Source organism: Nycticebus coucang, chromosome 14 (genome assembly GCF_027406575.1).
Source record: "Nycticebus coucang isolate mNycCou1 chromosome 14, mNycCou1.pri, whole genome shotgun sequence".
Taxonomy (NCBI): domain Eukaryota; kingdom Metazoa; phylum Chordata; class Mammalia; order Primates; family Lorisidae; genus Nycticebus; species Nycticebus coucang.
This window is the reverse complement of record NC_069793.1, coordinates 52853162-52877389: the sequence shown is the minus strand read 5'-3', so window position 1 is coordinate 52877389 and position 24228 is coordinate 52853162. Positions and strand designations below refer to the sequence as shown.

Genomic DNA, 24228 nt, shown 5'->3' with positions numbered 1-24228 from the left:
CAACACCCGGCTATTTTTTTTTTGGTTGCAGTTCAGCTGGGGCATCATGTTTTGTGCTTCCTTTGTGCTATTATAATAGGTTACATTTCTATGTTATAGGCTAAGCAATACAATTATTTGTGTTGTTTTATGCAATTCCTTTTTAAATCAGTTAAGAGAAGAAAGGAAAAGAAATATTCACTTATACTGTCTTTTATAATTGCCTATATAATTATTTTTAGTGATACTCTTTTTGTGTGTGAATTTGAATTACTATCCCTTATTACTCACATTTAGCCTACAGAACATTCTGTAGTGTTTCTTGTAAAGTGGGTCTGATGACAACAAATTCTTTCAGTTTTTGTTTATCTGGTAATTTCATTCATTCTTTTACCTTCATTTTTGAAGGGTAGTTTTGCTATATATAAGATTCCTGGTTAACTTTTTTCTTTCAGCCCTTTGAAATACATTAGCCCACTGCCCTCTAGAATTCATTGTCTCTAGTGAGATTTTAGCTTTTAATCTATTGGTATTCTCTTGTGGGTGATGAGTGGTTTTTCTATTACTACTTTCAAGATTTTCTCTTTGCCTTTAACTTTTAAAATTTTGACTATAGATGTGGATCTCTTCCTGATTATCCTACATGGAGCTTGTCGAGCTTCTTGGATGTAAAATTAATATTTTTCTTAATATTTGGGAAGTTTTCAGCTATTATTTCATCACATATTTTTTGGAGTCTTTCTCTCTTTCTTTTCTCATATGGGCATTCCTATTAAACATGGCATTGGTGCACTGACTGGTATCCCATATTTCTCTAAAGTTCTGCTCATTTTCCTTCATTTTTTTCTCTCTTTTCTTCAGATTTTGTAATCTCTGATGATTTACCTTAAAGTTTCCTCATACTTTCTTCTGCCAACTCAGACATATTTTTTAAGGAACTCTAGTGAATTTTTCATTTCATCTTTATACTTGTCAAGTTGAGAATTTCCCCACCGCATTCCTTTTTTATGACTTCCATCTCTTTATTGGTATTACCTATTGAAAAGACATTGTCATGACACCGTCTTTTAATTCTTTCAGCATAGTTCCTTTAGTTCTTTGAACAAATTTATAATAGCTACTTTGATGTCTTTTTCTGATGAGTCCAGAATCCAGGTCCCTTGAAAGGCAATTTCTGCTATCAGCTTTAATCCTGTGTATGGGTCACACATTCCTGTGCCTTTAATTACTCTTGAATTTTTGTTAAAAGCGGACATTTTAGGTAAGAGATTTTAATACTGATCCCTCTTCTACCCAAGGACTTCATGTTGTTTGAGTGTTTACTTGTTTAGTGACTTGGATAAACTACTTCAGTGAAGTACTTTTCCCTGATGACTGGAGCAGTGAAAGCTTGAGCAAGTTCCCTGCGTCCCTAACTACCCTATCCAGCCCCCTGGGATGATTGTGATTTTAGCAGAGCTCTTCTTAACTGTCTCTATTGTTTATCTTCCTGATAAGTTTCTGGCTAGACAGGCCTATTGGTATCACATCCAGTATTTGCCCTCCACTTATTGCTACCTTATTGCTCTACTACTATCAATAGAGTTTTTAAAGGCCAAGGCAGGCAGATCACTTGAGCTCAGGAGTTCGAGACCAGCCTAAGCTAGAGTGAGATCCCACCCCTAAAAAAACATATGCAGATGTTGTGGCAGGCACCCGTAGTCCCAACTACTTGGGAGGCTGAAGCAAGAGAATCACTTGAGCCCAAGAATTCAAGGTTGCTGTGAGCTATGATGCCATAGCACTCTACCAAGGGTGACAAAGGGAGACTCTGTCTCAAAAAAAAAAAAAAAAAAAAAATATATATATATATAGTGCTTTTACATATAAAGTGCTACAATCTGATCCAATTAAATTTGGGCATTTTTGCAGGGGTTGTCTTCGAGACCACCCTTCGAGGCTTGTTTTGACAAGAAGATATTTCATTCTCTGATTCTCTCTGTCAAACTACAGTATGTCCTCACTTAATGTCATCAATAGATCCTTGGAAACGATGGCTTTAGGCAAAATGATATTAAAACCTTTTTTATCAGCATTATAAAAAATGATATTGAAGGAAATTATACATCATCTAGCTTAAAAATCATAGTTTCCAAGAATCTGTCAATTGTGTTAAGTGAGAATTTATTATACCAGCTGGTCTAACTGGCCTATTATTTCTTTTGTTGCTATTACAGAGCACCAGTCCCCTCTTAGATGCTCACCAATTGCTTATGGGCTTGGATTTCCTCACACTCTCTTCCAAATATAGTCAGTCCCTTCAGGGAAAGCTACAGATCTTATGTTCTTACAGGCTGCCTCCACCCCAGGGCAGAATCTCTGCAGCACTGTTCTGGGGTTGGGGATAGAAATAGCAGCCCACTTCTCTCGAGTGACAAACCAGCACCAGTGGGGTGCTGGGTGGAAATGGTAGTCACTGGTCTTCTTAGAGTACCCCTCCTCGCATGGAACCTCCACCCTAGTGTGAGCAGGGTTGGAGCAATCAGGGCCCAGTATTCTCAGCCTCTGGTAAAACTTCCACTCTACAAGTAGGAGTTAGGTAGCAGAAGGTAGCTGCAGGCCTCTAACCATGCTTGTATGAAATGCAGCTTCTGCAACATGGAGCTGGGAGGTATGAAAAATACAAGTAGCCTGTCCTTTCTGGGGAGAAAATATAGCCCTACTTCTAGAGTAGAAGCTGGTGAGAGTAGGAAAAGAGAACCCCATCTTCTTGTCCATACCCTCCCAGTGGAAAGCTTCTGTCTCATTGAGCTAGGGTGGGGAGAGGGAGTGGGTCATAGCTCAAATGCCACAGACACTTGCTGTTCTTAATAAAATTTAGTAGATTTTCTCAAATAAGGGTTTCTTCATTTGATGTACACCCTTAGGAAAACTTTCAGAGACTCTAAATGGTTGGTTTTTAATATTTTCCACCAGTTATGTTGTTTCACTGGGGAGAGGATTCACAGAGCCCCTCATGCTGTCTGTCCAGAAGTTCTTCTCTTACCCCCGTGTAATTTGTGCTGCCAAAAAAAAAAAAAAAAAAGAAAGAAAGAAAATCATTTAGAGAACAGCTGGTTCTATTTACCAGGGCTTTATTTACTTCATTTTAACCATATTTTCCAAATTAAATATAAGGGGTATGTGGTCTGGCAAGGGCTTTGTGCTGCTTCCATGTACAGGAGTCAAAATGGAAATCCTAGAATCTACAATTCATTTATATGGTTTCTGGGAACAACAGATAAAGATATATGAAACTGGGTCATCCCAGATAACTTGTGAATATATAATTGCTAAAACTATGGTTCTCCTGAAAAGTTAAAAGAGACTGCTGGCTAATACAAAGTCTTCTTTGAAAAGGGAGAGTTGTAAGTTGTTTCTTCTTATCAGCCACCTCAATTTGTGTCTGGTGCTTCTCCAAAGACAACCAATTAATTCTAGTGAGAATGCAACATGGAGAGAACCTGGCTCTAAATAAATAACACCCAACAGCCATGAGTAAGACTTGTCACATAAGGACAAACCCCCAGGGCTGCAAGCAGACTGCTTTCCTTCAGTGCTGACTCAGCCATCATCTCAGCATTCAGAATTTAGGGAGTTTTTTTTCCTCTCCCAAGGGGGAATTCTCAGCTGAAGTCTAGGTGTCTGGATGTGGCCAAGAGGAGCATGGCCTGAGAGAGGTGGAAGGAAATAGTACTATCTCTGAGACTTCATTCCCAAATTTTCCTAAAATCAGACTCTGAAGTCTCCAGGGAAATTTAGTATTGAAATGACAGACAGTCCCCATCTCCTTAGCCATCAGGGCAACACACCCTCCCTGGAAATATGCATCTGCCTAATTGCTTGAGATTATGTATGATCTGAATATTCATGATCTTCATGTTGTCACAAAGGCTATATTTTTAAATGCTTCCACCCAATATTTAAAACCCACATTCTGTCCTTAAAAAGACTCATGGATTTTATTTTTTTTATCCACTATTTTGAGACATCAGACTAACTGGGGACTGCGTGGACTGTGGGCTACAGATCACCAGGGGAGGACAGAGGGATAGAAGGTCTTGGAGTCAGAGTCACTGCAAAGGACAACAAGTTTATAATCTATGTATTGAGTAAATGTGACTTACTTGTGTGTGTGTGTGTGTAACCACTTGCTCTGGCCTGAAGGTTTGTGTTCACCAGAATCCATCATTGGAAGTCCTAACCCCCAAAGTGATGGTATTAGAAGCTGAAGTCAGGAGGTGGTTAGGTCATAAGGCTGGAGTCTCATGAATGGGGTGAGTGTACCTAGAAGGGAAGCTAGAGAGCAGCCTGTCTCTTCCAGCATATGAAACACAAAAGTGCTGACTGTGAACATGGAAGAGGGCCCTCGCCAAACTCCAAACCTGCCAGTGCCTTGCTCTTGGACTTCCCAGCCTCCAGACTATAAGTAATAAACTTATATTATTTATAGGCTACTTAGAGTTTGTGGCATTTTGTTGGATTAAGAAATCATTTCAAGATTCATACTAGTTTGATTAGCAAGTTAAAAATCTATTTAAAAGCATTATTGAATGTCTAATCCTTCCTTTGTCCTGTGTGGTTCCTGTTAGGGACATGGTGCTGACCGTGCCATGCACCTGGTTGGGTATCAGTTTCAGGAGCAGTAAAGGGAGGCAGGGGGACTATTTAGGGGACCCAGTCTTGATCCCACACTGCAGAACTGGGGAGGACAGTGTGGACAAGCAATCTGCTTCCGGTCCCTGATACCCAGGGCGGCCTCTGACAGCATCACACCAGTGAGAGGCAGCATAGGATCTGACTCCAAACCCAGCCCTTCATGAAAGCACCAAGTCTGAGCAGGAGTGGGAGGCCGTCATGTATCTGAATGCCACAGTAGCAACCAGAATCCAGGGCACCATTTCAGAGGTTTGAGGAACTTTCTAGATTTTGCTTGTGCTTTCTCAAACTGGCAAAACCCAAAAGGCTTCAGCTCCCAGGGCAAAGAGAAAGAGATAAGGAATTTGGGAAACATTTCTGCCCCAGGGAAGAATCGGCCTCAATGACAGTTTGGTATTAACTAACTCAGCCATGCAGGGAGGCATAATTAGTTTCCCAGCCCATAGCTTCATTCCACTGGTCCCCCACACCCCAGGGGCTATACAATCTGTTTGAAATGAAAAGGAAAATAAAATCACTGCTCTCCTCAGCTGACCCACCAGCTATTGCTCCTGGCCTTTAGCAAAAGGTGAGACAGCCATCTGTCTGCTCAGGTGAAAAAAAAGAACAGAATAGTCATTTTTAAATGACATTTTCAATTTTTCCCCTATGTCTACTATGCCCTCTTCCATCCTACTGCTTAAATGACTTTTTTCAAATTGAAAATATCAGGGAATAATAGGAAAAGAAAAAGCATAGTCATCTGTGTCTTCAGCTAATGGGCTGTGCTGTCCCGACGGGCAAAGGAGAAACTTCTGCCTGCTGAGGGCAAAGAAGGGGCGTTAGGCCTGTGAAGGGCCTGTGGCTCCAAACTGGGACCTGCCCTCATGGGTGAGCCATTCCCAGGGTGGCCACCAGAGAATCAGGGGGTCCAGGCTCACTGATTTGCATTTTAAGGAATTCCCACGGGCAGGCAAACACCACTCTCCCCTGACTCAGTTGGCCTCTCTCAGTCCTTCCTCCTCCCGGCTGCACCTCTTCTGAGTGTGAAATAGCAAGTCCCGACTGGTCACCACCATCCCGAAGACACCATTCTGAGGCTCTCACAGGCCTCAGGGAAACAGTAGGCCAAGTCTTCCCACTTCAGAGGGGAAGCCACAGGCCAACTTCCCCTTAACTCCGCAGCCTTGAAGACATCTCTCTCCCTTCTGCGGAATTAAGTTATGCTCCTTTCTATGAACAATTCAGACATCAATTAAAATGTACTCAATTCCAGCCCTGCTCTTGAAGCAGAAACGCCCTGTTCGGCTGCATCTTTTCTGCTGTTATTTCTTTTGGTTTGGGTATAGGTTTATTTTTCTCCTTCTATATCCACAAGATTGCTTTAGTTTGAAAGTGACCACAAGTGACAGCTTTATTGAAATGAAGACATCGAGGGTCCCCTGAAGGGTTCAGCTGGTCCCTGGGGTTTCTCAGCACAGAAAAGCACAGACACCCAGACAGGCCAGGAGAAGGAATCCCATCAAAAGGAGACTCTGAAAATCTGTCCGCCCCTTTGTCCTTTAGGCACCTGGCTTCATCTTAGAACATACAACTACGGATTGGCCTCCCCACTACAGAAGTGTCTCCTGAGGTTGAGGGGAAGCAACTCGATGCAGACAGAAATTTCTAGACTTGAATTCATGATCCCTAGATTCTCATTCTAGGGCCTCAGGAGAGTCACCAAGTCACACTGGGTCTTGAATCCCTCAACAAACCAGTTAATACTGATATTAATGCTCAGCTTTAGCACATTCTGATTCTAAGTACAGATTCTCCAGAATAGAGCCTTCACAATGGGAATATGACTTGAGCGCTGCAAAACTAAGAAAGTTCACCCTCCTCTGATGATATGTGAAGAAAGAGGGAGGGACTACATTGAGCTACACAACACAATACTGAAATTGTTCATTTTCCAGAGTGAAAGAGGACATTTAATTTTCAATTTACAAAAATCAATGCATGTTTTCAGTATTTCTAAAGTAATTACAAACTCAAAAATACTCATGCCTATTTTGCTAAGAAAGAAAAAGCAAAAGGCGTGCAAAATTCACAACTGTTCAGTTTTAGGTAAATAAAATAATTATTTTTATTGTTTTGTTAAAGCAATTGTCTTCCTGAGAACAAGTGACCAAAATAACCCTAGCTAATTAAGAAACAGCCTATTGCCTAGGATGTTTCATAATGATTTACTACAATTCTCTCTAGTAGAAAGCAAATCATCCCTGTTTTCCACTGTCACCAGAAAGAAATCTTTTTTAAAAGCACTTTAAATAGATTAGTGCTAAAAAAAAAAACAAAGAAAGAAAGAAAAAACGGTAGAGTGTACCTTCCCAATGTGAAACTATATCTATCTCTGAGTTGTAAAGAATGTATATCAAAATTATATCATGCAACAAAATGCACATTTTGTAGAGGGGGAAAAGAAAAGATTAAATTGAATCTTCCTGACAATAGTCTTAAATCACACCTTCCTGCCTGCAATTGAAATTATAAGTCACATAGCTTTGAGTTAAATCAAGTTCAGCCTGGCAGGAAGAGAGGCTGATGTGGCTTCAATTCAGTTTGGAAGTCAAGGTGGAAGGAAAGACAACTCCTTCCTCCAGAAGACTCTTCCTTCACCAAGGAGGCGGGAAAGGAGGCTCAGGCACTGGGTGGCTGGACACCTTGCATGACTAGCCAGGGTTCGCCACCACAGCACCTTCCTGGCATTGTCCGCTGCTCACCACAAGGCCAAATGGGTTTCACAAAACAAGTACTTCTCCACAAACAAGGGTAGGCCTCCAGTCTGAACTTCAGAGCAAGCAGTCAGTAATACCAAGACACTCCGGAACAGATATTTCAACTGAGAAATGTGACCAGCCTTAGTTTGAGCTCCCCTGGAATCTTTACAACCATCTCAGACTTAACTGCAGTCAAGTCCTAAGTCATTGCCCTGAAACGGGGCTCAAATCTGATACCGTAGGTGTGATAACCAGGACACAGATTCCTGACCATATTTTCCACGCGAGCTCCCTGGAAAGGAGAAAAAGACAGTGGGAATGAAGGGAAGGGGGACTAAGGAAAGAAGAAAGTTTGAAGAAATGTTGCCCCCCCAGCCCTCCCACCTGATAGGCACAGTGGAGGCACTTTCCTGTATGTCACCTGATTTAATCAGCACACCAATCCCACCACAGTTCAGGATTGACTGTCTTCTTTCCTGCAGAAACTGAGACACTGGAAGTTACGAGACTCGCCCGAGGCCGCCCAGTCGTAAATGGCAGCTCTGATTCCCATCCCTGCCTGCACACACGTTTTCACTGTGTTAAGCGAGAGGCTCAGGTTTCCCTTCAAGGTAACTGTTGGTTTTATTTAATAACTGAACTTGTCTTCTCCAAATCTTTCCTACTCCACTCCCTTAAATCCTCTTCATTCTTCCAAGATGCGCCATACGTCCCGGTTCCTCTGCAAAGTCTGTTCTGACAACTTGCTCTTCTAGAAGTCAATTTTAACCCTCATCACGTTAGTTAGCTTGCAAAAGATCCTTAACTGTTTCTTGTTTTGTCTTCCCAGCCTGATTACGAGCTCTTCAGAGACAAAGACAATGTTGTGTGCGTTTTGTCATCTCCTGCCACGCCTGGCGCAGGGCCCAGCCCAGGAGAGGTATTGGAGAAGCTGCCATAGAACAGCCAGGGTTGAAGCCTCTCTGCTCAGCCCTCCACTGGCTCCCATGCCCTTTCTGAGTGTTCCTTCCACAGCAGCCTTCGTGGATGCAACCACCTCCCAATCAGCCCCTTTCTGGCCTCACCCCCGAGTGCCACCTCCTTCTCCCACCATCACTCTGCTCTAGCCACACTGGCCACCCTCAAATACTCCAGCTACATTCCTGCCTCAGGGACCTTGAACTGGCTGTTCCCTCTGCCTGGCATTCTTTTCCCCTAAACATGCACATAGCTCACACCTCACCTTCTTCAAGCCTTTGCTTATAGGAGAGCTTGGGAACATCGCACTGAATTGCAACCTTTTCCTCTTTCTGTCTTGTTCCACTAATATATCCCCAGCCCTTATTAGATACTCAATAAATGCATGTTGAATCAAGGAAGAAAAGAACCTGTACATGTAATGAGAAGAAGGCAGGGCCACATCCCAGGCCTGAGTGGAAAAAGTAATGTGGCTAGCTGCAAAGAGCCACACCTGCAGCCTGCTGCAGCCTCCCACAGGGCTGCGTCCAGGCCGGCTCCTGATGCAGGCATCCTCTTGGGTCTCCTGGCAAGGAGGCTGCTTACACAGTCACTTGGCAACCCAGCTCAGGGCTTTCCTACCTCCAAGAAGCCTTCTGCCAGTCTCATTGGAAACACTTCTGCTAAGAGAGAAGAATGAGCCTGTTTCTTCTTGACCAACATCACTTGAGCAGAAAAACAAGAGGACTCTTAGCCCCTTATTAAAGATCTTCATAGAGGCAGGGGGGTTGTGTATCTTGGACAAATTAATTACAGTCATCAAGCCTTGATTTTCTCATCTGTAAAATGGGAGCAATGACCACATCCCCCAGGGTTGCTCATGAGGTTAAAATGAGATGACACAGGTAAAACATACTAGGTGCTTAACAAATACACTTCCCATCCTCTCCTCACTGCTGTTTCAGATGAGCTCAGCCCTATTTCGACTCAAGACCCGCAAATGTGACTTTATTCCTTTATTGAACTAATCCTTTCCTCACCAGTCCTCCAATTTTTGAGTCCTTGATAAAAGTGTCTTCTACTTGTTTTCCACTGGATTCCCCTTCTAATGTAAATCCCCAGGTTCCACTGGGGATAAGATAAAATTAAAAGCCTGGCCCAAGAGTCGAAGGGTTCCCCATAATTCCTACGTATTACATTTTCCTCCATTCTTAGAAACTAAAGCAAATCAGAGGATCAGTTTATTACAAAAATGAGGTTTGGAAGTGGATGACACCAAAATAGTAAAACACTCTTCCAAACCGTGAACTGACAGGTCTGGGGCATCCTCACGCCCCGCCCCTGCCTCCACGGCTCCTTCCCTCCCATCAGGGAAATACAATGATTAATTAGGCAAAGCTGTCCCGCCTGTTGAAACCCTTTGAGGCAAGAACCACATAAATAATAAGCATTATAACTGCAATGAAGAAAAACCAGAAAACCCCTCTGCTTTGGGACGTGAACCAAGGAATAACTAAATAAATCTGCAGCGGAAGATCAAAAAGGATCTTCCACATAGATAATAGAAAATGTCACCAGCATAAACAGGAAGAGAGATGAGTTCAATAAAGGAATAAAGTCACATTTGTGGGTCTTGAGTAAGATTTTTGCTTACTTTTAACTTCCCATTGTGTAACTCACAAGGTTATTAATACAGACTCCTACTGTTTTGGGCAAATAAACAGCTGCTGATGTTTTGTGCCCAAACCACTTTATTAGAGCTTTCCTTTACAGCAATTGTTTCTTCCCTTCCAAATCCTGAGAGGCTCAGACAGCTGAGAAACAGAGAATGCCAAGGATAAAGAATAACAAAGGGAGAGGAGGCAGCTGTGCGGACAGGGAAGCTCGGGGCAGCACGGGGCAGGGGCTCTGGACACTCACCACCTTCTTTCTCCTTTAGAACTGTTCAAGAGCAATGAGCAGAGATACAGAGGCAGCTCAAAGAGAAGGACTCCATGTGCCCTGGGGCTTGGTATCACCACTGACCAACTCACAACGCGAGAAGACCAGGGTGCCCAGCCACACAGCTCTGCCCGGGACTGAGGGGCTTCGTTGGACCAGGGACTTTTCAGTTTTAAAACAGAGAAGTGTGGGGCAAACTAGGAGACGTTGGTCACCCTAAAAGACACGTGGACACATGACTAGGCTAGTGCACAGGAGAGCCCTCAGCCCTGTGCCTGGCACATCATAGATGCTCAAAAGTTACAAGTGGAATCTGAGAGGGCTCTGGCCTTCAGCTGGAATGCTCTGCTTTCCCTACAAGGACTGCTTCCTGGGGCCCCACGGTGATCCTCCGGTGATCCAAGAAAAAGGCTCTCCATAGCCTCTGCACTGCACCTCGCCCAGCCTCCCAGAGCAAGGCCTTTTCCCTCTGCCCACCCTAACCTCAAGGGTCCCTGCTGACATGAAGCATGTCCCTATCCAGCTCCCTTTCTCACGGGCCTCCCTCCCACTTGACCTGAGGTGTCTCAGCACACACTGGAACACTGTCTTTGATAAGACCATCTCCTCTCCCTCTCTGTGAAATTTCCATCTTCTTCTCTGTCCCGCCAAGAGCACTGACTTGGGAGGCAGGTTCCCTTCTTGGCTCCACCACCACCCTGCGCCCTGTGACCCACCTTGGGCAGACTCTCTAAGTCTCTATGTCTTTATTTTCTCACCTCTAAAAAACCCAATGTCACTAGGTTCTAAAGACAAAAGGGAATCATTAATTTGTAAAAATATAAGTTTTATTTGTCCATTAAAACAAAAAACAATGATGTGAGTGATCATATCTGGATAGCACCTTGCTCAGCCCCTGACATTCAGAGTACAGTAGCTCTCTCCCCCCATCTCCTCAATTCTCTAGATGCTGTCACTCTTAAAATAAATCAAGGGTTTGGCTAGGATTCTCATTTGTCATTTCAAATCTCTCCTTAGCCTTCTTACCTCCATGGGCCCAAGCAATTTTGGTACTGTTCTCCTAAATCCTCAGGTGCCATTAGCATGACGCTTATTATTAAGCCAAGCTGTGAATCCTATCCTGAATTACCTTCCTGCTCCTCTGGGATCTCAACGGCCTTTAATTCCAAGTTCCAAGGGGACAAAGATGGATGGAGAAGTCATCCTGGTGAAGCCCAACAAGGCACCAGAGGTTGTTAAAATGCAGCACTCAACAATCTTAATCAGGGCGCTCCAGTCTGAGACTTAAACTCTGCACATTGGTAGAATGAATCCATTCATGCCAGGGAGTTGGCCCAGGCCTCCTCTGTAGGCATCACTTTTCATTGTCCTTACCTGTACCAACGTGAAAGGTACAAACGGCACTTCTCTGGATCTTCCCAAATGCTGCACTTTTGTGAGCTCTATAAGGACAGCGGCCAAAGAACACAGCCCAGTGAAGTGTGCCTGTTGGCCCCAATACTATTTTATTAGTGGCTGTGTACAGGAAACCTCTCGATGTCTCATTGGAGCTGGATATTTAGCAGTTTCGACTGGCATCATTAAAGACAGCTTCGTCTCCCCAAAACACAAAATTGCACAAAACTGAAATTGAGTGTCAAGCAGTGAAAGAGAACTACATTTCAGAACCTCATGCCCCCGGGACAATCTGTCTAGCAACATATTTTAATCCATAATCATGTAGTCAGGGAAACTACCAAAGCATTAGTGTTCACATAACCAGGAATCCTTTTGCTTAAAGTTCCAGTTGGCTGCACTCAGGAGGGTCCAGGAGAGGTACACAGACCCACACAGAAGATTCTAGAACAGTCATTCCCAATCACGGCCACAACACTCTGTATTTTGGAACAGTTGTGAAGTAATTAGTTAATAACAATAACTTCAACACCAAAGCTTATGAACGATTAACTTTAACTCTAATAAATTAAAGAAATTTCAAGGTTGTCGCATTCCCTTGCATACTAATGTACTTTCTTAAGTGGGAAAGAAAGGGGAAGAGTGAGAATGAATCCTAGGTTTGCAGGGAGGTGGCTCATTCTGGCCCTGCCCCGGGCACATGCCCTGTGTGTGAAGCGTGTGTCTGAGAAAGGGCACAGAGGACCCCTGAGCTCAACCATCGCCTTGGAGAATGGAGCTGACTCACCCCAAAAGCAAAGTGGGATTTGGTAAGATAACAATTGTAAGAGCCATAGAAAATCAAATCCCTGCCAGATTCAAGGCAGAACCACTAGCCCCCAAGAAACATTCAAGGCCAGCATAAGCAGCACAGCCCACCCTTCACTGAACGTGGAGCATCCACCAGCAGACCTCAGCCACTCCCAACTTCAGTGCCCATGCTACATTTATGGACTTTGCCCTCCACCTTCATGCATAATCCTGTCTCTTTCACCTGTGCTGCCTTCTGGCTATATCTACCCCCTAAAGGATGTTCTGTGCACCATCACCTCCAGCTGGATTGCCCTGCAAGACGCGTCTCCACAGGACAGCCTGTCTGTCCCAGTCTCCTGCATGGAACCCAAGCGACAAAAAAAAGGGCAACAAACTTCAAGAGACCTTCAAGCCCCAAACGAAGACGATAGCCCATTTAGCTTTGTACGTGAGATCAGGTCAGAAATTCTATAAGATGGTAATGAAGATGCTCCAGTAACCTTGTATGTGGCTGTGAATCCCATAAATGCTTTGGAAAAACGTAAACCCGCCTCACCCAGGTGACTGATGCTGACCTTCGAGGCCCTCACAAACCAGAAGACCAGATGGTGGCTCGCCAACATTTTTCATTCTGAATTCTCCTTGAGATTCTACACCAACCTACTTATCAAGGGCAAATAACAATTTATGTCAAGTGAGTGAGAAAGAATGTGGAATTCATTCACTTTACAGCCAACACACTTCTGGCTAAAACTTAAGATTCTTTGGCCATGGGAAAAAGTTGTATTCTTTGGCAAGGATTTTCTAATCATGAAGCTATGGTCCTGGGCTATTAACAAGGTAATTAGGCTCAACTCCTAAATGCTGCCATTGAACTCTCTCAAAATATCAATCACTGGTGCTAATACAGTTTCACATGCTACATTTCATTCCAAAGAACAAATAGCTTTACTATTTAAATGACACCCTTTCCTCAAATAAACTCCAAGCACTCAGTAAATATCATATCCTCTTTTCCCAAACCCTGCCAAGTCAAAGATCGTATGAGAGGGACACTAGCCAATTCTAAGTGACATCCAAAAGCTATCAGGGGCAGAACAACAGCCAAGCCTAGGACATTTTCTGATTATTAGGGATGATATACAATTAGTAGTCATGGTGAGCAACCTGCTGTTACTGACCTATTGTGCATTAATATGCACATAATATGACTAAGAAATTTTCAGGAAACAAAATACAGTTAATAACCCATTTCTCCCATTGTTGGGATGATCTTGACTCCATGAAGTGAGATAATGGATTTAGAAATTAGTCATATAATGTAATACATTATTAATCATGGTATTCAGAAGGGTAAATAGATGTTATAAGAACACCACCCGGGAATTCAATTTCTTTTTAGATTTATTTACTCTCTTGAATTCTTTATGCTACCATCATCCCTCACAAAAATGTAACAGTCTGATCTTTCGGGTTCTCCCAAAATGGTAATTTTCAACCTTTTTTTTTTAAAGAAGCAGAGCCTTTTTAAAAATAAACTATTTTACAGAATGCCAAGTATAAAACAGATGACAGAGGAGCTCCCTGGGTCTCAGGGAGAGGAGAGAGTCTGCACGGGTGAGGTCTTGGAGGACACACTTGACCCTTTTACTCCTCGGGCCACAAGTCAAACCTTCTAGAAGCTTGGGGATCCTGGGTACACAGTTTAAAAAACACTGCCACAAGGCAGCTATGTGAAATAAAAATTATGTACATGACATATAATACAAGCATAATGCATTTTATGTATTTATTTAAGATACATATCAATAAAACATATGTATGTAAAATATACAAATCACAAACACTGATAATCCAAGAGAAAAATGGGTGAAGGTCATAAATAGTCCCATGAGATAAAAACCAACATGGAGGCAGGGGGAGGATACTAAGTTCTATAGAAATCAAAGGAGACCAATCCAAAGAATGGAGCATTTGACCAGGGTTGCCTTCACCCAGGAAAGTCTGAATGATGACCCCCAGGGCTGGCAAGGGTCTGTGACACTGGTAATACATTTTTGGTGGCTATGGAGAAAGGCTTTCCTCCTGAAAAAATTCATCTTTCATTAAAATGATCACACTCTTTGAGTCATTATTAATTCCACTTCAGCAAATACATTCTTAAAAATAATACAAAAGCATGGGTGGCGCCTGTGGCTCAAGGAGTAGGGCTCCGATCCCATATGCAGGAGGTGGCGGGTTCAAACCCAGCCCCGGCCAAAAAAAAAAAAAAAAATACAAAAGCAAAAACTAGCAAGGTGAAGATGTTCATTTCTGCTTATGCGATAATAGCAGAACAAATGACCTCATAATAGGGAAGTCGTTAAATCAATCCTGGTATGTTGATGACGGAGTACTATGCAGTCATTAAAAATACATAATATTTCTCTCTAAAAACTCTCCATTCAATCAACTTTCCAGATTAACCATACTTCTGATTCCTGCTGGAAAACAGATCCCATGACACCTCTGGCCCTAGCATCTACTAGAACCGCCCACAGCTCCTTCCACCAATTTAGTAGTTTGCTCACCAACCAGCCACTGGGTTTGTTCCCAAACATGTTTACACTATTTGTATTTGTCACCGTAACCACATAATCTGATTACACATTATATAAACCAATGAAATATGAATTCTAAAAAAGATGAAAGTTGTTGTTTCTGAGAAAATTAATTTAAATGCTTTGCAAAGCCTTTATAAAGTGCAGTCACTTAAAGAATAGCAGTCAAATTACATGTGAGCAAGATGATTGCAAAAGATCAGATAAAAAAATTATTAAAATGTAGGCTTCTAGACTGCATTTGAGTTCCAAGGGAATTTTAAAGAAAACAGAACTGGAAATCAGACTTTGTAAACAGGACATTATAGGAACGATTCACAAAAGAAAGATGAGCAGAACGCCAATCAACAACCCATCCCAGAGACAAGGTTTTGGCTTGACATCAAAAGACTCTGCAAATAGATGTACATTCTGCATAACACTAAAATAAAAATATGAACACAAGTCTGTAATATTTTGTTTTACTCTCCTGGTTTAACCAATTCTTCAATTAACTCATGCACTACATGTTTAGTAAGAGGGATTCTGTTATCCTTTGAAAACAAGTCCACTATGCCAGAGACAAGAGCGTCCCAGCTCACCACCGCCATCTCCAATCACTTCCCCAGTGTGGTCAGTGCCTGGTACACATTAGATCACCAAGGGAGGAATGCTGAACCAAGAAACTATGTAGCAAGTATGAGAAAAATGCTTGCAACAAAAAGCAAAGTGAATAAAGAAAAAAAGATTACATGTAAGTCACAACCACACCTTCCTTTTAAATATGGAGACAAGTGAACAAAGCTGAAAGGAAATGCTCAAAATGCAAAATAGTCTTTGGGGTAGAATGAATTATGGGGCAATTTTATACATTTTTTAAATATTGCCTTAAACATTGGCACATTCTTTTATATATTCAGAAAGACACTAAACAAGAAAAAATGGCATTTCCTTCTATTGGACTTCCAAAAAAAACCCAGTGAACTGACATTTCCATTACCTAAGTTCTCCAATACCGAAGGCTCCATTAGCAAACACTCTACTTCATCCACTGAACCACCTCCAGTCACCCAAACTTTCTCCTCCTAAAATCGAACACGTATAAATAAACACTAATTTTGTGTCTCCAAACCATCAGGATGCTTTTAGAAAAATATAAAGTCATACACCCTCTCAATTAACATCTATTTGGTTAAAAAAAAACAATTCTCAAAATTGCAATTTACATTCCCAAGAGATTCCCAAACACCATCTAATTAAATCATTCAATCAGAAAACAAATTAAAATGAAATATCACTGCAACCCCCAAGAGGAAAATAAACTTTTCAGTCATGACTAGAACAGACCTCTGGGGTGACGCTCCAAAGCCTCTTCTAATTGCAAGTCCTATGAAACATCCTGCAGAACATTTTGTGACATTTTCAGCTTCTAGGACAACTTTCCTTCCAAAGCAAAGAGAAGCCTGAGCAAGATTCCAAAGCAAAACATATTCTTTGGGGAATGGTAAAGTTTCCACTAATGACTCTTTTGGTGCACTGGGTTATCAACACTCACACTCACTAATTCATTGACTCTTCCATCCAACACCTACCCTCTGTAGAATGTGCCAGAAACTGTCCTGGGTATTCAATGAACCTTAGTTAAGGGAAGGCAACCTCTGCTTCTTGGCATAAAAACAAACAAACCCAGAGCTTCCTGAGTTTATCTGTGGATAGAGGCTCCAAGTGGGAAGGCCATTGACCCCATCACCCCTCAGTAATTCTTTGAGATGTCTTGCTCTGATGCCCACTTCCACATCAATGGACTCCGGGGCAGCACTGTTCCCTGGTGACACTCCGGCCCTTTGGAAGACGGTATGTGGGTAAGAACTTAGACTCTAAAGCCACACTAGCTGAGTTGAAATCCCACATTACCAGGTATTAATGGTGTGACCCTGGACAAGTCATATTTCCTCTCCATTCCTCAATTTTCACAAATGTAAAATGGAGCAAAGTATTACCTACCTCATAAGGTTTTGAGAATTAAAAGTCAACATATGTAAAGCACTTAGAGTAAGGCTTGGCACACAATACATGCTGTATAATTTTTAGCTCTCATTATTATTATCCCTTATTTCTATCAGGTCAGCAAAGTAAACTGGATTGCTCCATAGCCTCTGCTGACTAGAAGGAGCCTGACAAAACACATATAAACTGTCTATACTATCAAGTGCAGAGGTCTGATCAGCTTGTCCTTTTTTATCCTCTGTCTTCGACAACTGCACTTGGTCAGCCCCAAACCTTGCAGGCCTTTTACCTGTGTTCCCTAAATCCCAGCTGGGGGTTGGTTCCAGCACCACAGGGACAGCAGTCAACACAACCAGCCAAGTAACCTCTACCCTCTGCCTGCCCTTCCTGGCCTTTCCCCAGTCACTCCCCCCTCCCTACCCCCCCCTACAGGTGCTGGCTTTGTCTTTGTGTCCTGAGACTGTGGTTATTTCTGAGTACCCACAGGGTCATCATACATATACCAAAGAAGTGGACCAATACATGTCTTAAAGATCCTGCTTTCTTTCTTATTTTATCCATCTTCCCCAATTTTTCATGTATATATACATATATATGTTTGAAAGTTCTGAACAACACATAGTTGTAATATGTATAACAACACATAGTGATAAGTTTTCAGGGAGAAAAATCACAAAGGCTCCTTTCACCTTCAACATTGCTGTCATTTTCATGTACAGCCTTACAAGTCATATGATGACGTGGTTCACATTCCACATGACAGGGGCCCACTCTGTGACAAGCTCAGGGGTTAAAAATGTCCTGGCAGTGCTTCTCACAGCAGCACCTTGCTCCCTTCCTGCCTGACCAGACAAAAAGGCACAAGAGAATCATTTTCTAGGAATGCACACACCCATGGACACACACACAGAGAATCTGTGAATGAAAATCTCTCGAAATTTGTGGGCAGACTGGAGACGTCAAGCAAGGCATGGCCTTGTGTCTGCCAGGGAACATTCTGAATCACCCCAGGACAAACAATTGCAATCCAGATGCGCGGGATGAAAATAGACAAGAAATATTAGCAACAGGCACCCATCGTCAATGGTTACCCAGCCCCGTACAGGTTGAGAGGCAGAGGCAGGGCTGAAGAAGAGCTATTAGGGGTCCCCTTTTCTGGGGAGATGTCAAGGCCATGGGCTTGTTTATAAGTCACTAGCCAGGAAGTAACATGAATATGGACCTGTCTTCTGCACTCACCAGAACCTCCTAATCTCCCCCTCTGAAGAAACTATTCTGGACAGTGGGGAAATAATACCAAATTCAGACAGAGAAGTGATCTCTACCCTGGCAAGGGCTGCAGGTGCAAGGGTTGGAATGCAGACACCCACGTGAAAACAAAAGGGAGTGCTCTTGGGGGAGAAAGGCTTCCATTCAACTCGATTTTTCCAAAGGCTGTCAAGTCCCCTGGATCCAGAGCCTGGTGGGCCTGCTGGGTTTACAGGTGAGCTAGGGTTGGCCCTGCCCTTAGGAAACTCGCAGGCCTGGTCGAAAGCAGTGGGCGCCGGGAGGTGAAGAAAACGAAGTGTGAACATGAGAGGAGCGTTGTGCACACTCGCCATTAGTGCCGCTGGCGCCTAGAGCTCCATCCGTCTCCTCCCTCACGCACCGGGTCGCCTCAGGAGAGCGCCCGCACGCCCCACACTCCTTCTCTTCGGACCCCCGCCCCGGCCTGGAGCACACCCACCCAGTCCAGCCTTACACTTCAGACCCTCCCCGCGTAGGTCTGTCTGCTACGCCCCAGTCTCTTCTTGGGCCTGGGAGCGGAGCTATCAGAGGGATCGGCCTTCACCGGGTCCCGGGCGGCTCCGCGGGGACAGCGCAGCCCACGGGGTGTTCTCCCGGTTTGGGGCGGAGGCGCCACCGCAGTGGACACAGCTCAGGCTGTAGCGCTTCTTCCTGGCGTTGACACCTGCTTCTGGAAAGGGTCTTGGACCCGCGAAGTGTGGTGGGAGTAAAGACTGCAGTAGGTTTAAACAGTTCTCTAGCTACAGATGGCCCCCTGCATTCCCAATCGCCCAGGGACGGAGCTCGACCAGGCTGGGTCTGGGACCCGGGCGATGCAATCTTCCTAGCCGGGGCTTGACCACCAGCAGCCCGCGGGTCTTAAATGTCAAAGGCTAGGGACGCCGTGTGGAAATCTCTCCTGTCGCTTACAGTGGTCAAATGATCTCGTTTGCCCGCGCACTCTCTCTTGTACACACACAAACATACGAGCGCCCACTCTGAGCCAGACTTGTGCGCGATTCCCAGAGCCCGTGAACAACCAGCTGGGAGTCACACGCACACTTGGACACGTGCGCAGCGCGCCCCCATACCGCCAGCTAGCTGCTCACACCCGCGCGTGTAGTCCCGCGCACACACGTGTGCCCGGGTGATGCGCGCACGGCCGCAGACACTAAGGGTCCCGCACATAGGCCAGAGAGTACACACAGCCCCCCAGCCCCGCGTCTGCAGCCCTAGAGCCCCACCATCCTTGGATGGATGAGCACCAGCCCCAGCGCACCCCATGCCGCGCTGGGCACTCACTCGCGAGCCTCTTGGACTACCCAAGTTTCCGGAGCTCGCATACCTTGGATGTGCTGTTTGATGACATTCTCCAGGTGGTCCAGTCGCTCAATAATCTTCAGAGTGTCCCCTTTGTCTTCCTCCAGTTTCTTGTCGGGCGCCGGCTCCTGCCCCCGCACATACACGCTGGCGATGTAGTTGGTGACCCAGCCCACGTAGAGCAGGCATATAATGTTAGTCATGCCGCTCAGGATCACGCAAGTGGACACCAAAGTTTTGGTCTTCCTGGTGCACACCATTCTGGGCTCCCTCCTCCATATATAGCTCCCGGGGGCCCCTCCTTGCCTCGCGCCCCGGACTCCCCCGCGCTCACACTCAGTAGCACTCCCGGAGCTGCTGGGCGCCCCAGCACCTGAGACCTGAGGTTCTCCAAAACCCTGGTCTCTGGCTGTGGAGCCGCTGCGCCCAAGTTTGCAGCTCCTGCCGCGGACCACCCGGACAGAGAGGTTGACGAAGCAAATGAGGTGAATTTTTTTCCAAATTAAAAATCCCTGAACCTTTCGCAGAGAGGTCACGAGTGCCCGGCAGCCGTGCACCCCAATCCGCACGTCTGGGAAACTTTGCCAGTCCCTGGGTCCGCGGCCGCGCGGCTTCTCATCGCCAGGCGCCGGCTGCCTAGGCGGTCCGACCCGTCCGCGCTGCTAGGAGGACAGCGGCGGCGGCGGCAGCAGCCGCGCGGGTAGAGCAGCGGAGCAGAGCGGACCGGCCCCCTCTGAGCGACAAGCGCCGCCACCAATCGCGCTCCGGCTCGGGAGAAGGGCCGGGGCTGAGCGGGCGCGGGGGGCGGAGTCCGGCCCCCGGGCCCCACCTGCTGGCCGCCCCGGGCTCCCGCCCCCCTGGGACGCGCCCGAGTCTCCACTTAGGCCCGCTCGGGCTGCCCCAGACCCCAAGCTCCCGGAGAGGGCGCGCTGCCAATCCCAGCCCCTAGATCTTCAGGTTCCTCCTCTGGGGGAATTCCGTCTCTCGCTCTTGCTCCTCTTGCTCTAGTGCGGAAATCTCCAGCCTTTGGGGTGGGGATGATCTCAGGACTTAGCTCCTTCCATCTGCTGGGGGCTTCTCGCATTGGTCCTACCAGCTGACTCCTGGAACATTTTCTTGGTTGCCAGCACTCAGAGACGCCAAGGAATCTGTCAGGCCTTATGGGCATCCACTCCTTCCTTGCCCCACTTGGGGCTCCACCCTGCCCACTAGTCCTCAATCCCCGGCCTCCTAGGTGTCCCCAGACCTGTTTCCAAACCTGGCTCCAAGGAGCCAGCACTCCTGGGAATCTGCTAGAAGCAGCACTGGTGATCTATTAGATGTCTCTGGACCACCTGCTTCCCATCCTCCCACCCCACCCCAGATTCTTGCCTCTATCCAAGTTTTTATTTTAAAGTATATGCAGCTCCTAGGACAAGGCTATGTGCTGTAAGCCCAGCTGTCATTTATGTGCGACTAGGGTCATCCCAGTGCATAAGAAAACCCTTGAAGGAAATGTCCCTGGGGGAAAATAAAAGTCTCTGCAAACGGTCAAGCCCCTATACGTGGTGTTCGAGATGGTTATTGGAGCGGGCAGAAAGAGAAAGCTGTGATTGACAGCAGAGGGGCAGTCCAGACTTCCAGGGTGAAGGGTGACGCTCTTGTTTATTTTTAGCCCAAATGTTTATTCATATTATCTCTTCTGTTGAACACCCTCTTCTCAGCACCTGCACAGAATTCCTATAAACAATGACATTTTAAAACACAGATTTTCCTCCTCTTCCTTATCCCTGGGTTGCATTTTCCTGGCTGGAAGAGTCCAGGAGGCAGCCTGCCACGTGCTCACAGTGCTGTGTGCCAGCACTCCAGCCATGGGCATGCTCAGGGTGGCCCCTTCAGAGGTGTCTTCCGGAGTCCAAGAACCAGCTCCACAGAAGATGAAGTGCACAAAACAAAAGAAGGGACACTGTATAGGCCCATCAGCCAAGGGCCCTTCAACCGATGCTTTGCTTACAAAAACTCCCAAAAGATTCTGTGAAGAAAGACACCACCTAAGAACTGTAGAAGATTTCTTGACACATAACTGGAGGAGAGAACAGTGGGTGTGGGATGGGGGTGCCGGAGGGCTGGGAATAGTATATATGCTTGAGACATATATATGAGAGGAGAGGACATAGACAATTTTTGAAAAAATAATCAAGGTAGAGAAAGCTGTTGCCTCCAAGAGGGAATAAAACATGTCTCTCCCTTTGTTCTCTTCTGGAAGTATAACTTGGCTCACTAATGAAGGGTCTGGACTTCTGGTGGGGCAGACTTACAAGCATTGGTCTGGAGTACAGCTAATGGCAAAGGTGTAACCTTTCCTTCTGTTCTTTGCCTCCTCCCAGAAGGGGCTCTCTGAAACTTCACCTCTTCTCAGGATCTTTCTGAACCACCACAGGGCTGGATAGAGAGGAGGCAATACTCAATTTTCACATGCTTAATGGGGAGGACAAAAGCTCCAAATTAAGTACAAAGGTTCAAGAAGAGAACAACGTAGGTTATGTGACCTTAAATGCTGTGCCAGCTGATCCTCTGAGATAATGTGTACCCATAAGTGTGGAGAGAGTGAATATGACCCAAGAAGCAGGTGGAACAGGCTTGCCTATCTGAAAAAGTCTCAGGGGTGAGTTGACCTGTTCAAAGAATATTCATTCAACCAGACTCCAGGATTCCAACCCCGAACGCACTATTATGTGAGCTTGGACAAGTTTCAAAATATCAGTGGGGCTCCATTACCCCTAGGTACCGAATATAGATAATAGCTTACTGAAGGACTGGTTGTGAAGATTGAGAGAATGCATTAGAAAGAGCTTAAGTCAGTGCAGGATGCAGAGTAGGTGGTCAGGAACATGGAATTTTCTTTCCCTTTCCAGGCCTGAGCCCCATGAATTCCATCCTGCTAAGTTTAGCAAGACTTAGATTCTCTTATTAATTAATATCAATCCTCACTCCTCTAGTGGAAGCTAACAGGAGCGAAAGCTATAGACATCAAGGGGCTCACCTCCTCTTGGCCAGCTGGGGTCCAGCATGTTGGCTTTCTATTCATAACGTCTGTCTTCACCATCAGTAGTGCAGTGATCTGCACAGGTTGCTAAGATATTCAAAACTTCTTCCAGGGTCTGGTTACCCCCAGTACCCTCACTTGCACACTCAACACCTCCAACCTATTGGTTACAAACAAAGGACTGAGGGGACACAAAGGCTTTGCCCACAAAGATCTTGCAAAGTCACAGGTCACCAAGGACTTATATACCCCCTGCAAGGTCCTTTGTAAAAATATCTGGATAGGGAGTCATGTCCTCAATTCAATTACTGTTCATTCAATCCAACAAGTCATTATTGACTTCCTGAGGTTTTGTATGAAATGGCCAGTTACCTGGATCCCTGCCCATTTACTCCAGACACATGAGCATGACCAGAGTTACATAGTCTCAATATGAGCCTCTTTTCTGAGCCTGGAAAGCTGCTAAAAATCATCCCCCAACTGTAAGGGTTTTCTAATTCTCAAGTTAAGTCCTTTACCTAACTCCTAAGTATTTCCTTTCCTTAAAAAAAAAAAAAAAAAAATCCTGCCTCCTGCATAAAGTCGTTGTGAAGAGAAGAGTTCATCAGATGATGGATGTGAGCAAACCTGGCAGAGACTATAGGAGAAAGTAGTTCTTTAAATTTACCTACGAACTGGAATCTGCGGTTTCCTTCTACTTCTGCCCCACAGGAAAGGAAGCACCCCAAGGAATATACAGAAGGGGCTGAAGACCCTTGGTAGGGTCTGGCAGTCCAGCCTTTGGATTTCACCCATCTTTTACACTGGGTAGACAGCAAAAGTGCTGTCATCCCACCAACATTAAACCTTCATTTGAGGGGCCAGGTGCAGGGGCTCATGCCTATAATCCCAGCACTTTGAGAGGCTGAGATGTGTAGATTGCCTGAGCTCAGGGGTTTGAGACCAGCCTGAGCAAGTGTGAGACCCCATCTCTAAAAAAAATAGCTGAGCATTGTGATAGGTGCCTGTAGTCCCAGCTATTTGGGAGACTAAGGAAAGAGGATCACTTAAGCCCAAGAGTTTGAGATTGCTGTGAGCTATGACGCTATAGCACTCTACTGAGAGCAATAAAGTGAGACTCTGTCTCAAAAAAAAAAAACCTTCATTTGAAATACCTTTAATGCTAGAGTTGGGAAAAGCCAGTCAGTAACAGAGTTCAGCCATCAACCAATTACATTCTGGGTTTCCTGAGGGTTAAATAGTGAACCAATCTTGGTCAATGACAGTTCACTCTTCAGAGAACATTGTCAGTGGTCATCTATACCCACCAGATGGCAGCACCATGCAAAGCCTTGTGGCTAGAGGTGCTGATTGGGGACCAAGGGGGGAAACTTGGCTTTCTCTGACAGTGGAAAGCCTCAGTCCCCGGGGCTGCTTGTGTGAGACGTGGGTCTGCCAGCTTCCTAGGGATGGTCGGGGCTTCCAGCAAGGACATATGCATGATTCAGAAACAAAGGCTGTGGAAGAACCATGGGCCCAAGATTGGATTCCACCAAGCTACAAGTCTGAGATGTCATTAACAGAAAGCTCT

The 24228-nt window shown here is 45.2% G+C and overlaps 1 protein-coding gene across 1 annotated transcript in view; it reads right to left on the bottom strand.

Annotated features, from left to right (window-relative positions):
- GALNT18 (polypeptide N-acetylgalactosaminyltransferase 18) overlaps positions 1-20347 on the bottom strand; it is a 359927-nt gene extending 339580 nt beyond the window's left edge. Inside the window, exon 1 of the mRNA XM_053561579.1 lies at positions 19659-20347. Within this exon, the coding sequence (XP_053417554.1) occupies positions 19659-19893 (235 nt within the window). The 5' untranslated portion in view covers positions 19894-20347. The remainder of the gene's footprint in view (positions 1-19658) is intronic.
- Positions 20348-24228: the final 3881 nt, after the last annotated feature.